Source organism: Artemia sp. Qi Xiang Cuo, chromosome 13 (assembly GCF_049724085.1).
Source record: "Artemia sp. Qi Xiang Cuo chromosome 13, ASM4972408v1, whole genome shotgun sequence".
NCBI classification, from domain to species: domain Eukaryota; kingdom Metazoa; phylum Arthropoda; class Branchiopoda; order Anostraca; family Artemiidae; genus Artemia; species Artemia sp. Qi Xiang Cuo.
Genome location: NC_142806.1, coordinates 3,767,076 through 3,794,795, shown reverse-complemented (window position 1 = coordinate 3,794,795; position 27,720 = coordinate 3,767,076). Strand labels below are relative to the sequence as shown.

The window sequence follows — 27,720 nt, the reverse complement described above, 5'->3', positions numbered from 1 at the left end:
AGCATTGTATTAAATGAGAGATTATGTGATATGTTCAATAATGATCATAACTTTTCAGCTTGTCACTTGGAGAATGAATTCAGACTTACATTGACACACTCCTTCAAGATGGGTTTTATACTGTCAGAAGTGTATTAAATGAGAGATTATGTGATATGTTCAATAATGATCATAACTATTCAGCTTGTCACTTGGAGAATGAATTCAGACTCACTTTGACACACTCCTTCAGGATGGGTTTTATTCTGTCAGCATTGTATTAAATGAGAGATTATGTGATATGTTCAATAACGATCATAACTGTTCAGCTTGTCACTTGGAGAATGTATTCAGACTTACTTTAGCACATTCCTTTAGGATGGGTTTTATTCTGTCAGCATTGTATTAAATGAGAGATTATGTGATATGTTCAATAATGATCATAACTATTCAGCTTGTCACTTGGAGAATGAATTCAGACTTACATTGACACACTCCTTCAAGATGGGTTTTATACTGTCAGAAGTGTATTAAATGAGATATTATGATATATGTGATATATTTAGCAATGATCGTAATTATTCAGCATGTCACTTGGAGAATGAATTCAAACTTACTTTGATACACTACTTCAGGATGGGCCTTATGGTGTCTGCAGCGTATCGAATGTGAGATTTTGTGACATATTTAGGAATGATCACATTTATTAAGGTTGTTACTTAGAAAATCAACACAGACTTACTCTGACACACTCCTTCAGGATGGATTTTGCACTGTATCCGGAGTATTCGATCGGGAGCTTCGGCTTTGTTTTTTGAACACTTGATTCATAATCTTCTTAATCTTGTCATTACATTCTTCACGCGTTTTCTGGATTTCAAGGGAATGCTTCCTCTGAAAGATGGAAAGGTGTTTTTCAAATACTAAAAGTTATTTTTGTCAAAATTAGTGGGTTTTTTAATAGTTAGCTTCCTTCAAAATAGGAATTAAGGCACTTATTTATACAGACATTTCAGAAACCTTCCGACACACCCAGATTCGGAAACCATTTTTGAAGCTTTTATAAAAAAAAACAACAAATAAATTAAATAGATCTTAAAAAGAAAAGGAAGAAGTAAAATAAAAAGAATAACGATAAAAACTCACATTTTGATACACCAGTTTCTCTGTATTTTTATTTTGTTTTATTTATAAATCAATGTTTGATTCCAGATAAGTAAAATATACCACCAAAATAATTATTTGTTGCCCATTTATATTAGAAATCAGTCTTAGACAAGTTCTGTCCGAGCTGTGACCAACTGAAGCTACTCCCGAAACTCTCCTCTGTTATTCATAAATTGTGCAACTAAGCCGAAGTTTAATGAAATTCACAAAGACTCAATTAGATTTGGTTTTGAAAGCAAAATCGTTTAATAAATTATTGATAACATGTACCATGCTCCTGTAATAATCTTCATACTGTGTACCAAAGGGTATGGGTATCATATAAGAGGGGAAACTACCACTCGTGTTCACAAAAATATCAACACCATCTGGCGTTTGGCGACATTTAGCATTTTTTGAAGTTTTGTAATCATTATTGTGTCAGGAACTGAGATAAACTAATTTTACCAACAACACAAATTGTATTAATTGTTCTGGTACTTGCATGATATGGCGCCGACCCCTCAAGTTGTTCATCCATTAAGGTAGTGTAAACCGGTTTCTTTTGCTAGTCTCTTTCAGCTTAGAGTGAGACAAGACAAAAACAAGCGACAGAACAGATAGGAATATATATATTTTGGGCTATATATTTGCACATTAGGGGTAGGGGTTAAAGTATTTGAACAGCGCGAAGTTAGAAAACAAATCTTATTTCATAATATACAGAATAATTGTAGCTAAAACATTTTGCATGCCGATCCGCTATACTTTACCACCACCCTATTTTTATATTTCCACCTGCTTTACCCTAATATGTAAATATATAGCCCAAATCGGTTTCTAAGCTATTATGTTTTTATCATACTTAGGTATATTTCACTAGTATTAACCTAACTATACTTCTTGAGGGGTCAGCGATATATCATACAAGTACCATTCTTCTTATCATTAGACAGAAAAAATGCCAAGTGTCACCAAACGCAAGGTGGCATTGAGTTTTTGTCAACTCTAGTGCCAATTCCCACTCTTGCAAGTTAGACATATTCTTTGCTCTATAGATTTATACGGTTCCCTTTGTATCTTTACTTTTGTGCATATTTATATTTTATACCGCGCAAACTACACTGAAAGCTCAGTTGGCTCAACAAAATATCCATTTTTGTTTATCTTCTCTCTCTTTTTTCTTCAAATTTATTTACCATTTATTTATCCAGAGGATTGGCCACACTGCGTGGAAATCCAAAGAGTATATACGCAAAAACTGCCTCAAATACCTTCCAACACCACCATTAAAGAAGAAAGCAGGAGGAAAAAATAAAACATGGTTCACAACAGTTGGTTCCGACCTTGAGCCTCCCACCATGGAAGATAAAAGCAGGAGAACAGAAGAAAACGGCTTGGAAGAGCCAATTCTGACTTTGGGCCTAACACCATGGAAAAATAAAGCAAGATGACGAAAGAAAACATGGCTCAAAACAGTTAATTCTGACCTTGAGCCTACCACCATGGAAGAATAAACAGGACGACAGGAGAGAACATGGTTCACAACAGTAAATTTCGACCTTGAGCCTCCTGCCATGGAAGATAAAAGCAGGAGAACAGAAGAAAATCGCTTGAAACAGCCAATTCTGACTTTGAGCCTACCACCATGGAAAAAGAAAGCAAGAGGACTGAAGAAAACATGGCTCACAACAGTCAATTCCAACATTGAGCCTACCACCAGGAAAGAAGAAAGCAGGAAGACAGAAGAAAACATGGTTCACAACAGTCAATTCCGACCTTGAGCCTACAGCCATGGAAGAAGAAAGAAAGAAGACAGAAGAAAACCTGGCTCACAGAAACCAATTCCTACCTTGAGCCTACCACCATGGAAGATAAAATCAATAGGATAGAAGAGAACATGGCTCGCAACAGTCGATTCCAACCTTGAGCCAATTGGGGGCTTCCAAATATTTGGATAACCCATCATTTCCTCAAACACATAAGATTAAAATTTGGAGATAGTCATTTTGTTCAGTGTAGTTGAAAGGTCCGGAAACTATGTGTTTGAGGATGACAAACCGACCACAGTCCTCAGGGCATGGGTTTTAAGCCATACCCTAGGGTTATATAAGGTTTTATAGAAAGGATGGTCGCATAAACTTTGAAGCGGGCCCATTAGACCGGTAATCAGAAGTTCTAGTGTCCTTTTTAAGATTCAAAGTGATCGGAGGGTAGCTAACCTTTCCCCATTTTTCGGGTTTTAGGTTTTAGACACTTCGTATAGAAGGAGTTGCCGTAGAAACTTCGAAAGGAGCTCATTTGATTAAAAATTGTAACGTATATCGCCCTTTTTAATAGTCTTAAGTGATTAGAGGGCAACCCGCCTTTCCTCCTACACCAATCATTAGTAGAGGAGGGGGTACCAGTCGTGTCACGCACCCCTGCTGCCACCTACAACTTTTTTTAACACCATATATTGACACGAGAACCACGTGGTTTATGGTTTTTGTCAGTGAGAATTTGAAAAACAGGAATTTTGTCACATTTATGTATGTTTTCTTGGATGGTTATTTGTGTTGGTCGATTTATTTTATTTTTTTAATGGATGTTTAATTGTTTTTTTAAGTGAGAATTTGAAAAACAGGAAATTTGTCACATTTATGGATGTCAACAGCAATTCATGTCTGTTTTATTGTTTTCTCAGTGAGAATGAAAAAACTGGAATTCTCTCACTTGGATTTATATAATCGCTAGGGGAAATTATTGATTCATGAAGGGGGGGATTAAGAAACAAACATGGCTTCGTTGTGGTTTGGCTAGCTTGGCCTGAGAACTTGATTTACATAATCGCTATGTGAAATTATTGATTCACGAAGGGGAGAATTAAGAAACATTAAGGCTTCTTTAATCTTTGATTTACATAATCGCTAGGGGAAATTATTGATTCACGAGGGGGGAATTAAGAAACAAACAGGGCTTCATTGTTGTTTGGTTAGCTTAACCTGAGAAATTGATTTACATAATCGGCGGGGACATTGTTGATTCACGAAGAGGGAATTAAGAAACATTAAGGCTTCTTTAATCTTTAGGCTTGAGGGATTTATTTATTATTGTTGTTTTTGGACAAGTGCATGCCATAAACCACGTGGTGCTGTCACGAGTCAGAACACCTGTGCTGTCGACCTCAATTCACCTATCGTGAATCAATAATTCCCCTTAGAAACAACAAATTAATTTCCCTTTCTTGACAGATCAATCAATCAATGACATCATCTGTCAGACTTTAAAAATTTTCGCCTAGAAACATTTCTCCAGGAATAGATCCAGGTCATTAATGTCTTTGCCTCGGGAACAGTTCTACTGGTCGAACTCCAAAGGATATTAATAACCAAAGGCCATGGAAACAATTAGGCAAGAAACATCTTAGCGATGAATTGTTTTAGCGTGCGAGAAGGTTTCCTATTAATTTGAAATGCGTTAGCACAGAGATGCCAATAACAAAGGAACACGCTGAATTTGCGTTTAGGGATTATTTGGGCGAAACCGTTTTAGACAGGTAATGGAACTATTTCGGCGAAACAGATAGAGAAATTTTAAAAGAATATTTTTGAAGAGATTTTAGAAGAGAATTTAATGGTGAAACTCTGTGGTCGTTATAATACACAAGTTTCATTTGAACAGTGTTGTGAGGTCCTCTAACCCAACCCCAAAGGGTTCCAATCCTCATACCCCAACCCCGAAGGACGCCCCCCGGTCCTCAAAGGTCCACCGGTCTCCCAAAGGCCCTCCACCGGTCCCCAAATGTCCCCCAGGCCCCCAACTGCCCCCCCGGACACTCAAAGGTCCCCCAAGCTCCCAAAGGGCCACCGGCACCCCCAAAGGCCCACCCCAGACCCTCAACGGCCGTCCCCGGGCCCCCCAAAGGCCCATCGAGCTCCCAAAGGACCAACGGGGTCCCAAAGGCCATCCACCGGTCCCCAAATGTCACCCAGACACCCAAAGGCCCTCCCTGTGCCCCAAAGGCCCTCCCTGTGCCCCAAAGGCCCTCCCCCGACCCCCCCTCCTCCTCCCACCTCCTCCTCCTCCCACCTCCTCCTCCTCCTCCTCCTCCACCTCCTCCTCCTCCTCCTCCTCCTCCTCCTCCTCCTCCCACCTCCTTCCTCCTCCTCCTCCCTCCTCCTTCTACCTCCTCCTCCCACCTCCTCCTTCCTCCTCCTCCTCCCCTCCCCTCCCCCCCTATTCCCTCATCATTTTTTATACTTTTTTGTGCATTGAGACACAGAACGACCCCCTGCCCCCGGCCCCTCCCCCTCCAAAGGTCTGATTTTTTCAAAGTTCATTTTGAATTTCTTTCATTGAAATGCAAGAGTTGGAATATTTCAGTAGTGTTTGGTTGTGGTTTACCTTGTCACAGTTACATTTTCTTGATTTTTCAAAGTTCATTTTGAATTTCTTTCGTTGAAATGCAAGAGTTGGAATATTTCAGTAGTGTGATGTTGTAGTTTACCATGTCACAGTTACATTCCCTTTATTTTTCAAAGTTCATTTTGAATTTCTTTCGTTGAAATGCAAGAGTTGGAATATTTCACTAGGGTGATGTTGTAGTTTACCCTGTCACAGTTACATTCCCTTAATTTGTGATAGTCCATTTTGAATTTCTTTCGCTGATATGCAAGAGTTGGAATATTTCAGTAGTGTTTGGTTGCGGTTTACCATGTCACAGTTACATTTTCTTGATTTTTAAAAGTTCATTTTGAATTTCTTTCGTTGAAATGCAAGAGTTGGAATATTTCAGTAGTGTGATGTTGTAGTTTACCTTGTCACAGTTACATTCCATTAATTTTTCAAAGTTCATTTTGAATTTCTTTATTTGAAATTCAAGAGTTTTAATATTTAAAAATAGTTATGTTGAATTTTAAAATGTAAAAGTGAAATTAAGTTATTATTTGCTAGTAAATTTTGAATTTATTTCGTTTAAATGCAAGAGTTGGAATATTTAAGTAGTGTTTGGTTGCGGTTTACCTTGTCACAGTTACATTTTCTTGATTTTTCAAAGTTCATTTTGAATTTCTTTCCTTGAAAAGCAAGAGTTGGAATATTTCAGTAGTGTTTGGTCGTGGTTTACCTTGTCACAGTTACATTTTCTTGATTTTTGAAAGTTCATTTTGAATTTCTTTCGTTGAAATGTAAGAGTTGGAATATTTCAGTAGTGTTTGGTTGCGGTTTACCTTGTCACAGTTACATTCCCTTAATTTTTCAAAGTTCATTTTGTATTTCTTTCGATGAAATTCAAGAGTTGGAATATTTCACTAGTGTTGGGTTGTGGTTTACCATGTCACAGTTACATTCCCTTAATTTTTCAAAGTTCATTTTGAATTTCTTTCGTTGAAATGCAAGAGTTGGAATATTTCAGTAGTGTTTGGTTGCGGTTTACCTTGTCACAGTTACATTTTATTGATTTTTCAATGTTCATTTTGTATTTATTTCATTGAAATGCAAGAGTTGGAATATTTCAGTAGTGTTTGGTCGTGGTTTACCTTGTCACAGTTACATTCCCTTAATTTTTCAAAGTTCTTTTGAATTTCTTTCGTTGAAATGCAAGAGTTGGAATATTTCAGTAGTGTTTAGTTGCGGTTTACCTTGTCACAGTTACATTCCCTTAATTTTTCAAAGTTCATTTTGAATTTCTTTCATTGAAATGCAAGAGTTGGACTATTTCACTCGTGTTTGGTTGCGGTTCACCTTGTCACAGTTACATTTTATTGATTTTTCAATGTTCATTTTGAATTTCTTACATTGAAATGCAAGAGTTGGAATATTTCAGTAGTGTTTGGTCGTGGTTTACCTTGTCACAATTACATTCCCTTAATTTTTCAAAGTTCATTTGAATTTCTTTCGTTGAAATGCAAGAGTTGGAATATTTAATTAGTTTTTGGTTGTGGTTTACCATGTCACAGTTACATTCACTTCATTTTTCAAAGTTCATTTTGAATTTCTTTCGTTGAAATGCAAGAGTTGGAATATTTCAGTAGTGTTTGGTTGTGGTTTACAATGTCACAGTTACATTTTCCTGATTTTTCAAAGTTTATTTTGAATTTCTTTCATTGAAATGCAAGAGTTGGAATATTTCAGTAGTGTTTGGTTGTGGTTTACCTTGTCACAGTTACATTGTCCTTATTATTCAAATTTAATTTTGAATTTATTTAATTGAAATTAACGAGTTGGACTATTTCAGTATTGTTTGTTTGTGGTTTACCTTGTCACAGTTACATTTTCTTGATTTTTCAAAGTTCATTTTGAATTTCTTTCTTTGAAATGCAAGAGTTGGAATATTTAAGTAGTGTTATGTTGTGGTTTACCTTGTCACAGTTACATTTTCTTGATTATTAAAAGTTAATTTTGAATTTCTTTCTTTGAAATGCAAGAGTTGGAATATTTCAGTAGTGTTTGGTTGTGGTTTACCTTGTCACAGTTACATTTTCTTGATTATTCAAAGTTCTTTTTGAATTTCATTCGTTGGAATGCAAGAGTTGGAATATTTCAGTAGTGTTTGGTTGTGGTTTACCTTGTCATAGCTACATTTTCATGATTTTTCAAAGTTCATTTTGAATTTCTTTCGTTGAAATGCAAGAGTTGAAATATTTCAGTAGTGTTTGCTTTTGTTTTACCTTGTCACAGTTACATTTTCTTATTTTTTTCAATGTTCATTTGAATTTCTTTCGTTGAAATGCAAGAGTTTGATTATTTCAGTAGTGTTTGCTTGTGGTTTACCTTGTAAGAGTTACATTTTCTTGATTTTTCAAAGTTCTTTTTGAATTTATTTCATTGAAATGCAAGAGTTGGAATATTTCAGGAGTGTTTGGTTGTGGTTTCAATTGTCACAGTTACATTTTCTTGATTTTTCAAAGTTCATTTTTAATTTCTTTAGTTGAAATTAAAGAGTTGGAATATTTCAGTAGTGTGTTTTGGTAGTTTACCCTGTCACAGTTACATTTTCTTGATTTTTCAAAGTTCATTTTGAATTTCTTTCGTTGAAATGCAAGAGTTGGAATATTTCAGTAGTGTTTGGTCGTGGTTTACCTTGTCACAGTTACATTTTCGTGATTTTTCAAAGTTCATTTGGAATTTCTTTCATTGAAATGCAAGAGTTGGACTATTTCAGTAGTGTTTGGTCATGGTTTACCTTGTCACAGTTACATTTTCTTGATTTTTCAAAGATCATTTCTAATTTCTTTCTTTGAAAAGCAAGAGTTGGAATATTTCAGTTCTATTCGGGTCTTGTTTGAAATGTAAAATTATAAATACTCGGTATGTTTTAATTTTATTTGTAATTTCTGTAGTTGTATTTATATATTTTGACTATTTAAGTTTTGTTTTAGCTTGGGTTACCTTTGTAACACGTACATTTTATTGAATTTTCAAATCTATTTTCTAATTTCTTTCGGTGTATTTAACGAGTTGGAATATTTCAGTAGTGTTTGATTGTGATTTAAATTGTCACAGTTAAATTTTCTTGATTTTTCTATGTTAATTTTGAATTTATTTCATTGAAATTCAAGAGTTGGAATATTTCAGTAGTGTGTGTTTGTGGTTTACCTTGTCACAGTTACATTTTCTTGATTTTTCAAAGTTCATTTTGAATTTTTTTCGTTGAAATGCAAGAGTTGGAATATTTCAGTAGTGTATGGTTCTGGTATACCTTGTCACAGTTAGATTTTCTTGATTTTTCAATGTTCATTATGAATTTATTTAGTTGAAATGCAATATTTGAACTATTTCAGTAGTGTATGGTTGTGGTTTAACTTGTCACAGTTACATTTTCTTTATTTGTAAATTTTAATTTTTAATTTATTAAATTGAAATTCAAGAGTTTTTATATTTAAGAATACTTCGCATTTGGATTAACCTGTCAAATATAAAGTTTATATATTTTACATAGTTCATATTTTTTTTCATTAATTGAATTTCAGGAGTTTGACTATTTCAGTAATTTGTGGTTTTTTTTTTCCATGTCAAAGTTACATTTTCATGATTTTTAATATTTCATTTTTAATATCATTCGTTGATATGAAAGATTTGGACTCTTTGTGTGGTGTTGGTGTCTGGTAAAAATTGTAAAAGTGACATTGTCTTGATTTTAAAAAGTTAATTTTGAATTCCTATAATTGAAATGCATTATTTTGAATATTTCAGTAGAGAGTTGTCGTTGTTGAACTTGTCAAATCTACATTTTATTGATTTTTCACTTTTCATTTTGAATTTCATTAATTGTAATGAACCAGTCGGAATATTTAATGTTAGGGTTTTTGGTGTTTAAATTGTAACAGTTACATTTTATTGATCTTTATACGGTACGGTTGAATTTATTTAGTTTAAATTCAATAGTTGTAATATTTAATGCGTGTTGGTTTGTTGTTTGAATTGTAAAATTTACATATTATTTATACTTAACTGTTAATTTTTTATTTACGTAGCTGAAAAGCAAGATTTTTTATATTCAAGTATTGGGGTGGTGTGTTTTAAAGATTAATAGTTAAATATTCATTATTTTTAAAATTTCATTTTGAATTTCTTTCGTTGAAAGAAATATTTTGAATATTTCAGGAGTGTTTTACTTTTGGTTGAAATTGTCAAATTTATATTTTAATTATTTTTAAAAATTTCTTTTTAATTTATTAAGTTTAAATTAAATATCTTGACTATTTAAGAAGGTTATTTGGTGTTTTTTACTGGACACCGTTTAAATTTATTTTATCTTTATATTTTCATTTTGAAATTATTTATTTTATATTAAATTATCTTTGTTATTATTTATTGTCTTGGTAGTTTTATCAATTTAACAGTAAAAGTCTATTTATTTTTAACTTTTCATTTTTAATTTATTTCGTTGACAATATGGATTTTGAGTATTTCAGAAGTGTTTGGTAGGGATTGACCTTTTAATAGTAACATTTTATTTATTTTTCAATGATAATTTTTAATTTACTTCATTTAAATGCAAGACATGAAATAATTCATTAGTTTTTGAACGTGTCTTACATTTTAACAGTTAAATTCTATTTATTTTTTAAATCTCACTTCTAATGTCTATCTTTTAATTTAAATTTTTTGTCTATTTAAGAAGTTTTTGGAGATGTGTTACATTGTAACATTTACAGGTTATATATTTTAAAAAGATAATTTTAATTTCTTTAGTTGAAAATAATGAGTTGGTCTATATCAATAGTTTCTTGTTTTTTTTTAAAGTTTAACGGTTAAATTATAATGTAATTTCATATTTAATTTTTAATTTCTTTTTTTTAAGTTAAAGAGAGGGAATATTTCTCTTGTGGCTGGTTTTGTTTTAAATTGTCAAGTTTAAATTTTCTATATTTTCAAAATTAATTTTGTCTTTATATCGTTGAAATTCTCTAGTTTTAATATGTAACTAGTGAGTTGGTGTGGTTTACCATGTAAAAGGTAAAGTTTATTTATTCTTCAAACTTTCTTTTGAATTTCTTTATTTTAAATGAAAGAGTTTGACGATTTAATTTGTGGTTGGTTTTTGTTTACATTGTCACATTTACCTTTTAATGTTTATTCAAATATCATTTTTGAATTTCTTTGGTTGAAATGAAAGAGTTTGAATATTTAACTAGTGTACATTTGTGGTTTACATTGTCACAGGTACACACATGTATACACATGTACACACAGGTGCTTATCATGAGCGCTCATGATAAGTTAACATAACCCTTTCCGGTGTGTCGGATTAGGTTAGACTAGAGTCAGTGAGGTTAGATTAGACTAGGTTCGGTTAGCCCACGTACTCTTCACTGTGGTGATCGTTTGTGAGGTGAGAGACCTGCAATATGGTAGGTGTTGGTTTTGGTTAGGTTAGGTGCTATTAGGCCCGGGTATTTGAAGTTAGGTTAGGTTAGGTTTGCCTACGGACGCGCGCGGACGTAGGCTAACCTAACCTAACCTAATCTATCCTAACCTGGCCTAACCTAACCTAACCAAATCATACACCAAACTTTTTTCATCTCTCTCACCTAATCGCATATCCACGATGTGAAAGTGTACTAAGGCTAACCTCACCGCACCTAATCTAACCTAACTGAATCTAGTCTAACCTAATACGACTCCCCGAACAAGGTTAGGATAACTTATCATTATCACTCATGATCGGATCCAGTCGGTACATGTGTATACATGTGTGTACATGTGACAAGGTAAACCCCAACCATACACTAGTGAAATATTCCAACTCTTGCATTTCAACGAAAGAAATTCAAAAATGAACTTTGAAAAATCAAGAAAATGTAACTGTGACAAGGTAAACCACAACCAAACACTACTGAAATATTCCAACTCTTGCATTTCAAAGAAGAAATTCAAAATGAAGTTTGAAAAATCAATAAAATGTAACTGTGACACTGTAAACTAAAACCAACCTCTACTGAATTATTCAAACTCTTTAATTTAAACTATAGAAATTCAAAATGAATTTGAAAAATCGAGAAAATGTAACTGTGACAAGGTAAACCATAAAAACACACTACTTAAATATTCCAACTCGATAACTAACACGAAAGAAATTAAAAATTAAATTTTATAAAACAAGAAAATTTTACTTTGACTTTTTTTCACATACCAAACAAATACTTAAATAGTAAAAAAACTTAATTACATCGAAAGAAATAAAAATTTTATTAGTAATTAAAATAAAAAGTAAGTGTTAAAATTTAACACAAAACAAAAAAATAATGAAATATTCAAACACTTTAATTACAACGAAAGTAATTAAAAATGTGATTTTAAAAATCATGAAAATTTAGCTGTGAAATTTTCTATAACGTTCAAAAGATAAGTACATATTTCAAAAATTTCATTTCACTGAAAGAAATTAAAAATTAAATTTTAAAAAAAAATAAACTTTAACAGTGAAAATTTCAAACCCGTCAAAACAATAATGTAATAAAACAAAACTATCATTAAAACGAAAGAAATAAGAAATTGAAATTTAAAAATAAATTGTCATTTACAGTTTAAATTTACAACATCCCAATACAATACATTAATAAAAAGCCAATTGCAATAACACGAAAGAAATTAAAAATTTAAATATTAAATAAAAATAAATTTAACCTGTTTACATTACAAAAATACAAATAAACAACTTTAATCTAAAAGAAATTTATTTAAAACGAAAGAAATTCAAATTTACTATGAAAAAATAATTATAAATTCTCTTTTAAAATTTACAAACAAAGTAAAACAAAAAATTAGTATTCCAACAATTGCTTTTCAACGAAAGAAATTCAAAATTGAAAATTAAAAATAATTTTAATTTATCATTTTATAGTTAAACAACCCAAAACAACTACTTAAATATACAAGCACTTTATTTAAAACGAAAGAAATTAAAAATTAAAATTGAAAAATAAATACGATGAAAAATATACTAGTTAAACCACAACCAAACCCTCCAGAGAGATAACTAATCTATCATTTCGACGAAAGAAATTCAATATGACATTTGAAAATACATGAAAATGTCACTTTTACACTGACAAAACAAACAAACCGCTTATTAAAGAGTAAAACTCATTAATATAAACGAAAGAAATAAGTTCGTTTCATATAATAATAATTAATATATAACTTGTAATCTTTAAACCACTACAACATTCAACTGAAATAGTCACAATAATTCACTTAGTTGAAAGATATTCAAAATTTCTTGAGGACACAAGTGAAAAAGTAACTGATTAAATTTATTCAATAAAAAACAAATTAAGAAATAGAACTCAAATTTAATTATAACGAAAGATTTTAAAAATTAACATATAATTAAATATTTAAATTATATCTGACATGGAACTTAACAACCAAAAATATCTTTAAGAGTCCTTCACCTGAAAACCGCTGAAAGACATTCAAAATAACCTGAGAAAAATCTTGAGCAATACACACTGACAGGGTAAACAACAACCAAACACTACTGAAATATTCCAACTCTTTAACTTAAGTGTAATATATTCAAAATAAACAATGAAAAATAAAGAAAATGTAACTGTTACAAGGTAGACCACAACCAAATACAATTGAAATATTCAAACGCTTGCATTTCAAAGAAAGAAATTCAAAATGAAAATTGAAAAATCAAGAAAATGTAACTGTGACAAGGTATACCATAACCATACACTACTGAAATATTCCAACTCTTGCATTTCAACGAAAGAAATTCAAAATGATATTTTAAAAATCAATAAAATGTAACTTTGACAATTTAAACCACAACCAAACAGTTCTTAATTAGTCATTCTCTTGAATTTATATGTTTTATTTTCAAAATTGAAAGTGTAGATTCAAGAAATTTTACCCTTGACACGGTAATCCACCCCCAATAACTCCTGTAATAGACACAATATTTCTTTTCAACGAAGGAAATTCAAAATGAACTTTTTAAAGAACATTAAAGTTAACTTGTAAAATTTATAAATAGACAAACAAAAAATTATTATGTACTAAAATGGACATTCAACGAAAGAATTTAAAATTAAAAAATAAAAATCACGAAACTTTAAATGTTAAAATTTACAACACGACCAAACACTAAATAAAAACACCTAATATATAATAAATATGAAAGAAATACGAAAAGTGCTTATTAAAATAAATAAAAAGTCACTTTGAAAATTTCCAACACAAAAAAAAAATTATTAAAGAGAAAATATCTTTCAAGAATTCGAAAGAAATTAAAAATTATAATAGGAAAAAAAAGAAAATGTAATAGTTTCTATTTAAACAACGACCTAACACTACTTTAATATACCAAATCGTGCTTTTCATCGAAAGTAATTCAAATGAAAATTGAAAAATAGCTTAAAATTAAATGTGTCCAGTTCCAATCCAGGACCCCAAACCTCAAAAATACACACTCTGGTCTTTAAACGAAAGATATTCAAAATGAAATTTGAAAAATAAATAAAATGAAAATTTGACAATTGAAACCAAAACCAAACCCTCCTGAAATATTCAATCTAGTGTATTTAAACGAAATAAATTCAAATGAACTTTTAAAAATAAATAAAATGTAACTGTGACACGGTAAACCACAAGAAAAAACTAATGAAATATTCCAACTCTTGAATTTAAACGAAAGAAATTCAAAATAACATTTAAAAATAAATAAAATTTAAAATTTAAAACGTAAACCACAACAACCAAATACATTAATATTTCGTAAAGTTAATTAATACGAAAGAAAATCAAATGTTATTTTAAAAATATAGAAATTTGAGATCTGTGAAGGTCCATCACACCAACACCATAGTGACCTCTACAAAAAATTTATTTTCGACTGCAGACCTTCAAAAAGAACTTGAAGAATCAAGAAAATGTAACTATGACAAGGTAACCCGCGACAACAATAGAATTAACGCTTAAGAAAATTTATTTAAATCTTCTTAACCAAAATAATAACATTGCCAATACTATATATTGGAACTGTGACAAAGGTACCACATAACATCACACAACTTAAATATTAATAATCTGGAAATTATATGAAAGACCATAAAACTATGAAATGCAAAATTAAAGAATATGTAACTGTTTCTTCTAAACACGCAAAAACCCAAGTGATAAATATGAAAAATAGATAATTTAAATTAAAGAAATTCAAAATGAACTATGAAAAAATAAGTAAAATGATACAGAGAAAATTTAACAAGACAAAACAAAATCGTTAAATAGAACATAACGTTAATTAATATGAAAGAAATAAAATGTATAATTATGAAATAAATGTCAATTTTCAGTAGTCCTGTGCATACATACCAACACGATCGTAACATATTCAATAAATTGATTTAAAACGAAAGAAATTCAATATGTACTTTTAAAATTTATGGTACCTTCCATGTTTAAATTTAAAAAGAGCAAGACACATACTTTAATAGAAAAAAAAGTGAATTAAATCGAAAGAAATTAAAATTTACATTTAAAAATGAATGGAATGTTTTAGTGACAATTTAAAACAAGTCACAACTAAACAGAAATAGACCATAAATTTAATTTAAATGAAAGTAAATCAAATGAACTATTAAAATACAATAAAAAGAAAATGTTACAAGTTATCCAGCACCAAAACACTCCAGTAAAAATCAAAATCTTGATGTGCATCGAAGAAATTCAAAAAGAACTTTGAAAAATCAAGGGAATTTAACTGTGACATGGTATAACTTTACAATACACTACTTAAATATTCAAACTCTTCCTTTGCATATAAATAAATTCAAATGAACATTGAAAAATTACGTTAATGTAACTGTGTCAAGGTAAACCACAAACAAACACTACTTAAATATTACAACTCTTGATTTTCAATTAAAGAAATTCAAAATTAAATTTGAATAATAAAGAAAATGTAACTGTGACAAGGTTAACCGCAACCAAAAACTAGTTAAATATTAAAACTCGTTCATTTCAACGAAATAAATTCAAAATTAACTTTGATAAATTAAGTGAATTTAACAGTGAAATGGTAAACCACAACCACAAAATCGTGAAATATTCCAACTCTTGAATTTCATATAAAGATATTCAACATTAACTTTGAAAAATAAAGTTACTGTAACTGTGACAAGGTAAACCACAACAAAACACTACTGAAATAATCCAACTCTTGCATTTCAACGAAAGAAATAAAAAATGAACTTTGAAAAATTAATACAATTTAAATGTGACAAGGTAAACAAAAACAAAACACAACTGAAATATTCCAACTCTTGCATTTCAACGAAAGAAATTCAAAATGAACTTTGAAAAATAATTATAATGTAACTATGACAAGCTAAACCTCAACCAAACACTAGTTAAATATTCCAACTCTTGCATTTCAAAGAAAGAAATTCAAAATGTACTAACAAAAATAAAGTGAATGTAACTGTGACAGTGTAAACGACAACATCACACTAGTGAAATAGTCCAACTCGGGCATTACACCGAAAGAAATTCAAAATGAACTTTGAAAAATTAAGGGAATGTAACTGTGACATTGTAAACTACAACATCACACTACTGAAATATTACAACTCTTGCATGTCAAAGAAAGAAATTCAAAATTAACATTGAAAAATCAAGATAATGTAACTGTTACATGGTAAACAGCAACCAAACACTACTGAAATATTCCAACTCTTGAATTTCAACGAAAGAAATTCAAAATGTACTATCAAAAAGTAAGGGAAAGTAACTGTGACAGGGTAAACTACAACATCACACTAGTGAAATATTAAAACTCTTGCATTTCAACGAAAGAAATTCAAAATGAACTTTGAAAAATTAAGGGAATGTAACTGTGACAAGGTAAACCTCAACCTCACACTACTGAAATATTCCAACTCTTTCATTTCAACGAAAGAAATTAAAAATTAACTTTGAAAAATCAAGAAAATGTAACTGTGACAAGGTAAACCGCAACCAAACACTACTGAAATATTCCAACTCTTGCATTTCAACGAAAGAAATTCAAAATGAACTTTGAAAAAATCAGACCTTTGGAGGGGGAGGGGCCGGGGGCAGGGGGTCGTTCTGTGTCTCAATGCACAAAAAAGTATAAAAAATGATGAGGGAATGGGGGGGGGGAGGGGAGGAGGAGGAGGAGGAAGGAGGAGGTGGGAGGAGGAGGTAGGAGGAGGAGGAGGAGGAGGAGGGAGGAGGAGGAGGAGGAGGAGGAGGAGGAGGAGGAGGAGGAGGAGGAGGAGGAGGAGGAGGAGGAGGTGGGAGGAGGAGGAGGAGGGGGCCGGGGGAGGGTCTTTGGGGCACAGGGAGGGCCTTTGGGGCACTGGGCGGGCCTTTGGGGGTCTGGGGGGCATTTGGGGACCGGTGGATGGCCTTTGGGAGCCCGGTGGACCGTTGGGAGCGCGTTGGGCCTTTGGGGGGCCCGGGGCGGGCCGTTGAGGGTCTGGGGTGGGCCTTTGGGGGGGCCGGTGGCCCTTTGGGAGCTTGGGGGACCTTTGAGTGTCCGGGGGGCAGTTGGGGGCCTGGGGCCCATTGGGGGACCGGTGGAGGGCCTTTGGGAGCCCGGTGGACCTTTGAGGACCGGGGGGCTTCCTTCGGGGTTGGGGTATGAGGATTGGAACCCTTTGGGGTTGGGTTAGAGGACCTCACAACACTGTTCAAATGAAACTTGTGTATTATAACGACCACAGAGTTTCACCATTAAATTCTCTTCTAAAATCTCTTCAAAAATATTCTTTTAAAATGTCTCTATCTGTTTCGCCCAAATAGTTCCATTACCTGTCTAAAACTGTTTCGCACAAATAATCCATTCCCGCAAAGTCAGCGTGCTCCTATGTTATTGTCACCTCTGTGCTAATGCGTATCAAATTAATAGGAAAACTTCTCGCACGCTAAAACATTTCAACTCTCAGATATTTCTAGAATCATTTTTTACATGGCCTTTGGCTATTAATATATTGTGGAGTTTGACCAGTAGAACTGTTACCGAGGCAAAGACATTAATGACCTGGATCTATTCCGGGAGAAATGTTTCTATGCGAAAATTTTTAACGTCTGACAGATGATGTCATTGATTGATTGATCTGTCAAGAAAGGGAAATTAATTTGTTGTTTCTAAGGGGAATTATTGATTCATGATAGGTGAATTGAGGTCGACAGCATAGGTGTTCTGACTCGTGACAGCACCACGTGGTTTTTGGCCTGCACTTGTCCAAAAACAACAATAATAAATAAATCCCTCAGGCTTAAAGATTAAAGAAGCCTTAATGTTTCTTAATTCCCTCTTCGTGAATCAACAATTTCTCCGCCGATTATGTAAATCAATTCCTCAGGTTAAGCTAACCAAACAACAATGAAGCCAGGTTTGTTTCTTTATTCCACCATCGTGAATCAATAATTTCCCCTAGCGATTATGTAAAACACAGATTAGATAAGACATCATTTTTATTAATTCCCCCCCTAGTGAATCAATAATTTCCCCGAGCGTTTATGTAAATCTAGATCACAGGCTAGGAGAGCAAAACCAAACTGCATCCCTTTTTGTTTATTAAGCCCTCCCGTCGTGAATCAATAATGTCACCTAGCGATTATTTAAATCCAAGTGAGAAAATTCCTGTTTTTTCATTCTCACTGACAAAAACAATAAAACAGACATGAATTGCTGTTGACATCCATAAATGTGACAATGTTCCTGTTTTTCAAATTCTCACTTACAAAAACCATTAAAAATCCATTAAAAACATAAAATAAATCAACCAACACACATAAACATCCAAGAAAACATCCATAAATGTGACAAAATTCCTGTTTTTCCAATTCTCACTGACAAAAACCATAAACCACGTGGTTCTCGTGTCAATATATGGTGTTAAAAAAAGTTGTAGGTGGCAGCAGGGGTGCGTGACACGACTGGTACCCCCTCCTCTACTATCATTTCCCAAAAACATTCGATCAAAATTTTGAGATAGTAATTTTTTTCACTGTTGTTCAAAGGTCCAATAATTATATAAGATGACAGCCCCCCACCCCCATAGCCCTCAGGGTATGGGTTGTAAGTAATGCACCCGGGCCATATATTGTTTTATGGAAAGGGCGGTCGTATAAACTTTGGAGGAGACTCATTGGATTAGAAATCATAAGTTCGAATGGCCTTTTAAGAGTCAAAGTTATCAGAGGGCAATTAGCCCCCCCCCCTTACGGTCTATTTTCTCCAAATGCAATAAATAGAAACTTCAAGATTGCCATTTGTTAAAAAACTGTCCAAAGATCGGATAGTAAGGCCTTTGGGGTTGAGACAACCTCCCAGCGTCAGGGGCAAGGGTTGTCATTTATACCCCAGGGGCATTTAAGCTTCTTAAGGACTGTGGCTGTGTGACTTTTAAAGGAGGCTTTTTTGACTGGAAATTTAAAGTTCTAGCTCCCTGTTAAGAGTCAAAAGTGATGGAGGGCAATTAGCCTTTCCTTCCCTGACACTCTCTTTCCCCAAAACGCATCCGATCAAAATTGTGAGTTAGCCGTTTTGCTAAAAATAATCCAAAGAGCATATAAGAAGGCCTTCAGGGTGGACACAACCCTCCAAAGCCCAGGGGCAGGGGCTGTAAGTTATCTCCCGGGCATATAAGGTTTCTATGAAACGGACGGTCACATAAACTTTGGATCGGATGGGCTCATTTGATTGGAAGTCAGAAGATCTACTGTCCTTTTTAAGAGCCAAAAGTGAAAGAAGGGCAACCACTTCCTTACCCACAAGCCTTTCATTCCCCAACACAAATCCGATCAAAATTTTAAGAGAACTATTTTCTTCAGCATTGTTGAAAGTTACAGTAATTATGTCTTTGAGGATGCCAACCTTCCTACAGCCCTCGGGTCGAGGCCTGTAAATTGGGCAATTCGATTATTTCTTATATATAGTCAAGGCCGTACCCAGATAGGGGGGGCGGGTTTACAACCCCCCCCCCCTCCCAAAAAAAAAATTTGTCTGGCTCGTAAAAACCTAACAAAATTGGATATAAACAAATTTTGCATGCGTTTTGTGAGTTTTTTTTGTGTAACCCCCCCCCCCCAAATGTTAATTTTTAGTAAAACCCCCTTGAAAAATCCTAGGTGTGGCCTTACATATATAATATTGTACATAGTAATGAGAAAGATATGCATGTTTGAACTTTATTGTCCAAAATGACGAAAGGAATTCAGGTGACTACTACTACTGTAGTAGTGTTGAAACCCTACTCTTTTTCCATTGTTTTTTAAATTACTAGAATAAGTTGTTCATAAAAGTCAATTTAGTTTGTTACAGGCCAATGGTTTGCTGAGTAAGACCCAATTCGGAATTTCCAAAGGGCAATCGACGGCGAATGCTTTGCAGCAACTTATGGAATTAATTAACAGTGGTATGGACAGAGGCGAAACACCTTTTTCTATATTTATAGATATTCGCGAAGCATTCGATACAGTTGATTTTAAAACGCTACTAAGTCGGATGGAGTCGTTAGGCGCCCGCGGAAAATTTTTAAAGTGGTTTGAAAGTTATCTCACAGGGAGTTCCCTGAAGTCTTGAATGATAGGATTTCCGTTGAACCCAATAAAACCCATTTAATACAGCTCAGCAATATTTCCAGTTGGGTGTCGAGTACTACAAGGGTCAGTATTAGATCCGTTGCTTTACCTCATCTGTGTTGATCTCATGCGTCTTTATTTGAAAGATGAGTGTCTTATGTCGTTTGCTGATGATACTGTTTTAACTGTGGTTGCCTCATCTGTGAAAGGCCTGGTGAGAAAAGGAAATCTTGCATTGGAAAGGCTGGAGTTTTTACTTCATTTTTTGTAAATATAGGTAGATTCCTACAAAAGTACATTTTAATGGACAAACTGCTTACTCTTCATGAGGCTTCAGATAAATGTTGAAAGAGGGGGGAGTAGGAATTAATTAAAATATTTCTCTGTACAGCTAATATGTTGCACTCCCATATCTACAAGCACAGAGGTGAAAAAGGCAAAGCATTTCATCATCAGCCCCACCATGAAATTTCTTTGGGGTGGCAAATAGCGCTAGGAACTTAGTTTTCAACAATTTAAATGGGAATATTTTTCTTTTTCTATTTATATGAAGTACTTCAATATATTTAAAAAAAAGTAAGTAATGTATTTCATCGATAAGAAAATCCTGTTGATGGCTATTCACCCTCATCACGTTACATTACCGAATATGGGCAATTGTTAATCAACTATCCCCTCTACATGCCCTGCAAGTTGCAGCTTAATTCCCTCAACATTTCCTGAGATATTGCAGATACAGGATTTTAACAACTTTTGATTCACATAGTATATTTCAATTTAGTGTAATCTCCGAAAAATTGTCCTGATAGTTTTAGATTAATGCCCTTAGCCGCTACTGAGATATAGAATATATGATCTTTCTACCAAACTGAATCATATAGTGTCAATTTGTTTGGTACAACACCCCCAAAAACATACCCTGAAATCCCAACGCAATGCCTCTAATTTTCCTAGGATATTGCACAGAAATATATATATATATATATATATATATATATATATATATATATATATATATATATATATATATATATAGATATATATATAGATATAAAAAAAAAAAAAAGAGAAAAATCTCTAAAAAAAAAAAAAAAAAACCAACGATAATGTGGCCAGTGGAGCGAAAAGAAAAACAACAAAAACAAAACAACGCGGATATTTCGCCTGTATACAAACAAGGCGTCTTCAGCACGAAAGACACACAAAAAAAACAAAAACAACATAAAACTAAAAACCAATAAAACCACCACAAAAAAAAAAACAAACAAAACTGTACAAATAGCGCACACTGATACCAATAGAGACAAGATGCTAATAGAGAGTTACTGCAGTGAGGACACCAGAGTAACTAAGGAAAAATAAAAAAAATGTAAATTCCTTTAATTATTCAGTTGCGAAATAATCCTTTTGTTAGCTATTATTGAAGCAAATCGTTTTGGTCTAACAGGTAAAATAGTCCCCTGGTGATTATTTAAAATCTTTACTCCTTTATTGACAATTGATTCACTCTTTAGAAGGTTATCATAAATTGGGTCAATATTTAAATTACCCGTGTCCCTATTTATGGAAAGGTTAGCAAACATATGTTTTTTAATTTCTATGGCTTCCCTGGCCCATTGGGTGTACCCCTTATCATTAGAAATAGCCAAGGCTTCATCAAATTTTACAAAATGGTCTGGTTGAAGCCAAATATGCTCTGCTAAAGCTGAAACGAAAGTTTCTGGAGGCTTGCTTAATTGTAGGGTTTTTTCTATTGAATTACGGTGTTGAATAAACCTTTCAACAAATTGTTGGTGAGTCCTACCAATATAGAACTTCCCACAAGAACACGGAATTTTATACACCCCACTTACTAAATTTCCCCGAGTTAAATCCTTACCAGAACTAAAAAAACTACTCATTGGCCTCAGCGATTGGAAACATGTATCAATACCAAATTTACGAATCTCCCCTTGTTTCTGGGGTAGGTTCATGGATGATGTGGTCTGCGTTTGGAAACATGGGTTGGACTCCTTAGACCTTTTTTGTAAGCATTTAAATAGTTTTGATAATAATATTAAATTTACAGTTGAATTTGAGGATAATAATCAATTACCTTTTCTGGATACTTTATTAATTAAAAGGGATCTCCATTTACTTTTCTCGATTTACAGAAAACCTACGCACAATGATAGGTATTTAAATTTTCATTCTTGCCACCCTATGTCGGTGAAAAGGGGGTTGTAATTTCACTAGTGGATAGAGCCTTTAAAATCTGTTCCCAGGAATTTCTGGATTCAGAATTGTTATACTTGAGGGATATTTTATTTTGTAATAGTTATCCAATTAAGTTCATTGATAAAATAATTGAAAATAGACGGGCCAAACATAGTAGTAGGGTTATTGAGGTTTCTCAGTCTTTAGATTTAGTTGTATCAAAAACCTTAATTTCATTACCATATGTACCTGGTTTGGGGGAGAAACTTTCACGGGTTTTACGTAAATTTGGTATTGATACATGTTTCCAATCGCTGAGGCCAATGAGTAGTTTTTTTTAGTTCTGGTAAGGATTTAACTCGGGGAAATTTAGTAAGTGGGGTGTATAAAATTCCGTGTTCTTGTGGGAAGTTCTATATTGGTAGGACTCACCAACAATTTGTTGAAAGGTTTATTCAACACCGTAATTCAATAGAAAAAACCCTACAATTAAGCAAGCCTCCAGAAACTTTCGTTTCAGCTTTAGCAGAGCATATTTGGCTTCAACCAGACCATTTTGTAAAATTTGATGAAGCCTTGGCTATTTCTAATGATAAGGGGTACACCCAATGGGCCAGGGAAGCCATAGAAATTAAAAAACATATGTTTGCTAACCTTTCCATAAATAGGGACACGGGTAATTTAAATATTGACCCAATTTATGATAACCTTCTAAAGAGTGAATCAATTGTCAATAAGGGAGTAAAGATTTTAAATAATCACCAGGGGACTATTTTACCTGTTAGACCAAAACGATTGGCTTCAGTAATAGCTAACAAAAGGAATATTTGGCAACTGAATAATTAAAGTAATTTACAGTTTTTTTATTTTTCCTCAGTTAATCTGGTGTCCTCACTGAAGTAACTCTATTTTAGCATCTTTTCCCTACGTGGATTAGTTTGCGCCGTTTGTACATTTTTTTATTTTTTTTTTGGTGGGTGTTTTAGTGGTTTTTAGTTTTATCTTGTTTTGTTTTTTTTTTTGTCTTTCGTGCTGAATACGCCTTATTTGTATACAGGCGAAATATCCGCGTTGTTTTGTTTCTGTTGTTTTCCTTTTCTTTCCACTGGCCACAGTCTCGTGTGTTTGTTTTGTTTTTATAGATTTTTATCTTTGTTGGTTTTTTTTCATGGCTGGCCGGTTCGGCTTAAGATCTTTCATATATAGTATATATATATATATATATATATATATATATATATATATATATATATATATATATATATATATATATATATATATATATATATATATATATATATATATATATATATATATATATATATATATATATATATATATATATATATATATATATATATATATATATATATATATATATATATATATATATATATATATATATATATATATATATATATATATATATATATATATATATATATATATATATATATATATATATATATATATTTATTTACAATCAGCGCTTGAACAACTCTCTATGATGTTCCAGTGCCAAGCTATCTGTGGAAAAGAACAGAGAAACGAAAAGCTGCCGTTTATGCAGAATATCGTAGTAGCTGCCATTTTCCTTGATATTCGAGCAAATATATTTCCCATATTATTCGAGCCAAGGGATGGTAAGTTTCCTATATAGGGGTATCGGAAAAGGTGGTTCTAGCGGTGTACTTTTTGTTTTGACTTGCCTCTGTTTTCAGGAGTTATGAGTTATTATAATATTTCTTAGCATTGGACCTGATCGTCTCCTACTAGGCTGCTAGCTACTGCTGTAACCCGGATTTCAATATTGTCTCAAATTCTTCAATCTTTCCTAATACATAAACGTCGGTAGCATAGTGGGTATAGTGTAGATATCTTAATCCTGAGATCGCGATTTCGAGCCTCATCAGGGACGACTTTTTAAATTAATTTCAAATAGATGGTGATGGTTTCTAGGAAATTTATCTTTTATTACTAACTTTTAGTCTCCTTATGGGTTTTAATGTTCGTTCCTTACTTTCAATCATATTGATCCTTTATGTACTAACTTTTAGTTGCTATTTGCCGTGGTTTATTCTTTACTACGTTTTCAGCTATATGCTACGAAACTAGCATAGGCCCTATTTATCATGAACTGTATCGGTCCTTTATGCAATCAGTTAATTTCGGCTACATTTCATTCCTTAATGTAATTTTTCGTAAAAAACTGATTTTGTTTCTAAATTTTTTGTTATTTATAAAAGGTTTTTAAATACGTCAATTTCCTTTAAAATGAGCCACTAAACAGCTCTCTATGATTTTCCAGTGCCGAGCTAGATGAGGAGAAAAAAAAAAAAAAAAAAGAGATGCCATCGATGAAGAATATTTTAGTTAAAGCCACTTTTTCTTGTTTTTCAAGCCGAGAAATTTTCTTTGTTGTTCAAGCCAAGAGACTGTCAGTTTTCTATACAGGAGTTTTGGACAACGTGGTTCTAGTAGTGCACTGAGTTTTTTTTTATCTAACTCTAATTAATGAAGTTATAGGCTATTGTAGCTTTTACTATATGGCGTGATCGTCTCTTACTAGATTGCTAGCTACAGCTGCAACACGGATTATTAAAAAAGAAAACCAAAAGTGTGAAGCTTGGTAGACAATTGGTGTTAGAAATCAGACTTGCTTCAATAATCAAATATCTTTGAAAAGACTGCAATTTGAAAAGTCATATCAAACTTCTGCATAAAAATGCAGTTTTTTTTTGTAAAAAGTGATTCTATTTTAAAAACTTTTTGTTTTTTAGTTTAAAAAGGCACTAGAATTTTTAATTTCCATTCAATTTAATCCTCTATAGACATTCTAGAACCATTAGGTCAATGCTATCACCACTGGGAAAAAAAAAACAAATAAACAAATAAACACGCATCCGTGATCTTTCTTCTGGTGAAAAATACAAAATTCCACATTTTTAGAGATAGAAGCTTGAAACCTTTACAGTAAGGTTTTCTGATCCGCTGAATCTGATGGCGTAATTTTCGTTAAGATTCTATGACTTTTATGGGGTGATTTCCTCTTTTTTCGAAAATAAGGCAAATTTTCTCAGGCTCGTAACTTTTGATAGATAAACCTAAACTTGATGAAACATATATTTCAAATCAGCATAAAAATACAATTCTTTTGATGTATCTATTGGTATCGAAATTCCATTTCTTAGTTTTTCCGTTACTATTGAGCCGGGTCGCGTCTTACTTACAGTTCGTTGCCACGAAATTTTTGAAAATTTAAGATTTTAAAAATAAATATTAGTTATTTAGGTTATTATGGGAAAGAGTTCGTTCTTTATTATAATTAAAATTATTTCTCAGATACCATAAATATTTTTTTCAGTTAACATAATAACTTTAGCAATCCTGAGCTGAAAACTAAAATAAAACAATGAATTTTTTCTACGGAAATAAAGCACAACGTTAAAAAGATAAGGACTTTAGGAGTCAAGCCCAGAAATTTTGGTTCCAGGAGGCAAGTATATATTAATAGTATTTGCTACTACAGAGCTACAGAAAAATGCACTTTCCCGTAAAAAAGTAAATTTGTTTTTGAAATTATTTTTGTTAATTATGAAAGGTTTTTAAATACATCAAATTCATTTCAAATGAGCCATTAAACAGCTGTCTATTATTATCCAGTGCCAAGCGAGCTGAGGCGAAAAAAAACAACAGAAAAAAAATACAGATGCCGTATATGCAGAATATCGTGGTTTCAGCTACTTTTCTTGATTTTCAAGCCAATATAATTTCCAACCCTTTGAAAACTAATCCTTTGAAGCAGCCTGAACAGAAGGGAAATAATTTCAAAGAAGAAAAGAATCCTTTTGTTCAGTTTACTCAATAATTGCTAAATATGTATTGAAAATAGAAAAAGAAGAGAATAAAACCAAATAGAAAGCAGATCTTATGGTAAAGACTTCTTCTAAGTAGTCCTCAGAGCAAAATAAAAACTAACCCTTTGAAATAACCAGAACAGAAGAAAAAAATTGAAAAGAAGAAAAAGTCCTTTTCGTCAGTTTACTCAATAGTTTCTAAATATGTATGGAAAAGAGAAAGAGTGAGATTAAAATCGAATAGAAGGCAAATATTTCGGTAAAGACCTCTTCTAAGCTGTCCTTAGACTAAAATAAAACTAATTCTTTGAAGTAACCTGAACAGGAGGAAAAAATTTATAAGAAAGAAAAAATTCTTTTGTTCAGTATAATCCATAATTGCTAAATATGTATTGAAATTAGAAAGAGAAGAGAATAAAATCAAATAGAAAGCAGATATTTCGGTGAAGGTTTCTGGTAAGCAGTCTTCAGAGCAAAATAAAAATAATTCTTTCAAGTAACCTGAACAGGAGGAAAAAATTTAAAAGAAATAAAATAAATGCTTCTGTTCAGATTACTCAATAATTAGCTGATATTTACAACCTAAAACAACAATTGAGATACTTAAACTCCATACAGAAAATTTACAGCCCTTCAACTTGACTAAAGAGGAATTATTTTATGTTTTTACTTGACTAACTTTATTTTATGTTTTTACTATGAGATGTAATAGAAATAAGAACTCGTGGGGTAAATTTAGACACAAAGATGGTGGTTTCATCTACCGACACCACACAAAACTAAGTTCTGCAGAGTAAACTAATACAACTTTAATCATTGAAATATTGGATTTTCTATTTCCTGAATGATGTTTTTGGCAGTGGTTATACATGAGAAATTTTTACTAAAATGACAGTTGTACAATTTCAGCATCAACGGGCGGTCTACTGGGACTTGGTACTGGCTTCAGTCTTCTCAGCGGAGTGGAGCTCATATACTTCTTTACAGTCAAATGGCACAGTAAACATAAGGAAATGAAGAAAAAGAAGACAAGTATTTCTACCAGTGAAAACGAACTGAAGGTGGATACTACCCTTTGGATTTAAATTGAATTGGAAATTGAAGTTTCACACCATTTTTCATTTAGACTAATTTTTCATTAATTGTTCTGTATTCTTAATGCTTTATTAACATATAGTTTAGTATCAAAATATAATTACATATAGTTACATATAGTATTAGTATTAAAATATTAACATATAGTTAGTATTTGTTGAGAATATTGACGATGGACTACAAGGCATTACTATGAATGCACAAACAAAGTCAAAATGAAGAGAAATTCAACGAAACGATGGATTTAAACAAAAAACTCAGAGAAATGAGAGGCACCTCTGTAGCGTTGCCTATAGTAATGGCCATAAGGCTTCAGTGATTTATTATTTATTTGTTTATTTATAATTTTTGTCCCAGAGGTAATTCGTATGAAAGGGATGTTTGTATAAAATTCGGA

At 32.5% G+C, this 27,720-nt stretch overlaps 1 protein-coding gene across 1 annotated transcript in view; it reads left to right on the top strand.

The window, feature by feature from the left end:
- LOC148944859 (sodium channel protein Nach-like) overlaps positions 1-27,313 on the top strand; it is a 376,236-nt gene extending 348,923 nt beyond the window's left edge. Inside the window, exon 10 of the mRNA XM_089099312.1 lies at positions 27,138-27,313. Coding sequence (XP_088955438.1) covers positions 27,138-27,313 — 176 coding nt within the window. The remainder of the gene's footprint in view (positions 1-27,137) is intronic.
- The last annotated feature ends 407 nt before the right edge of the window (positions 27,314-27,720 follow it).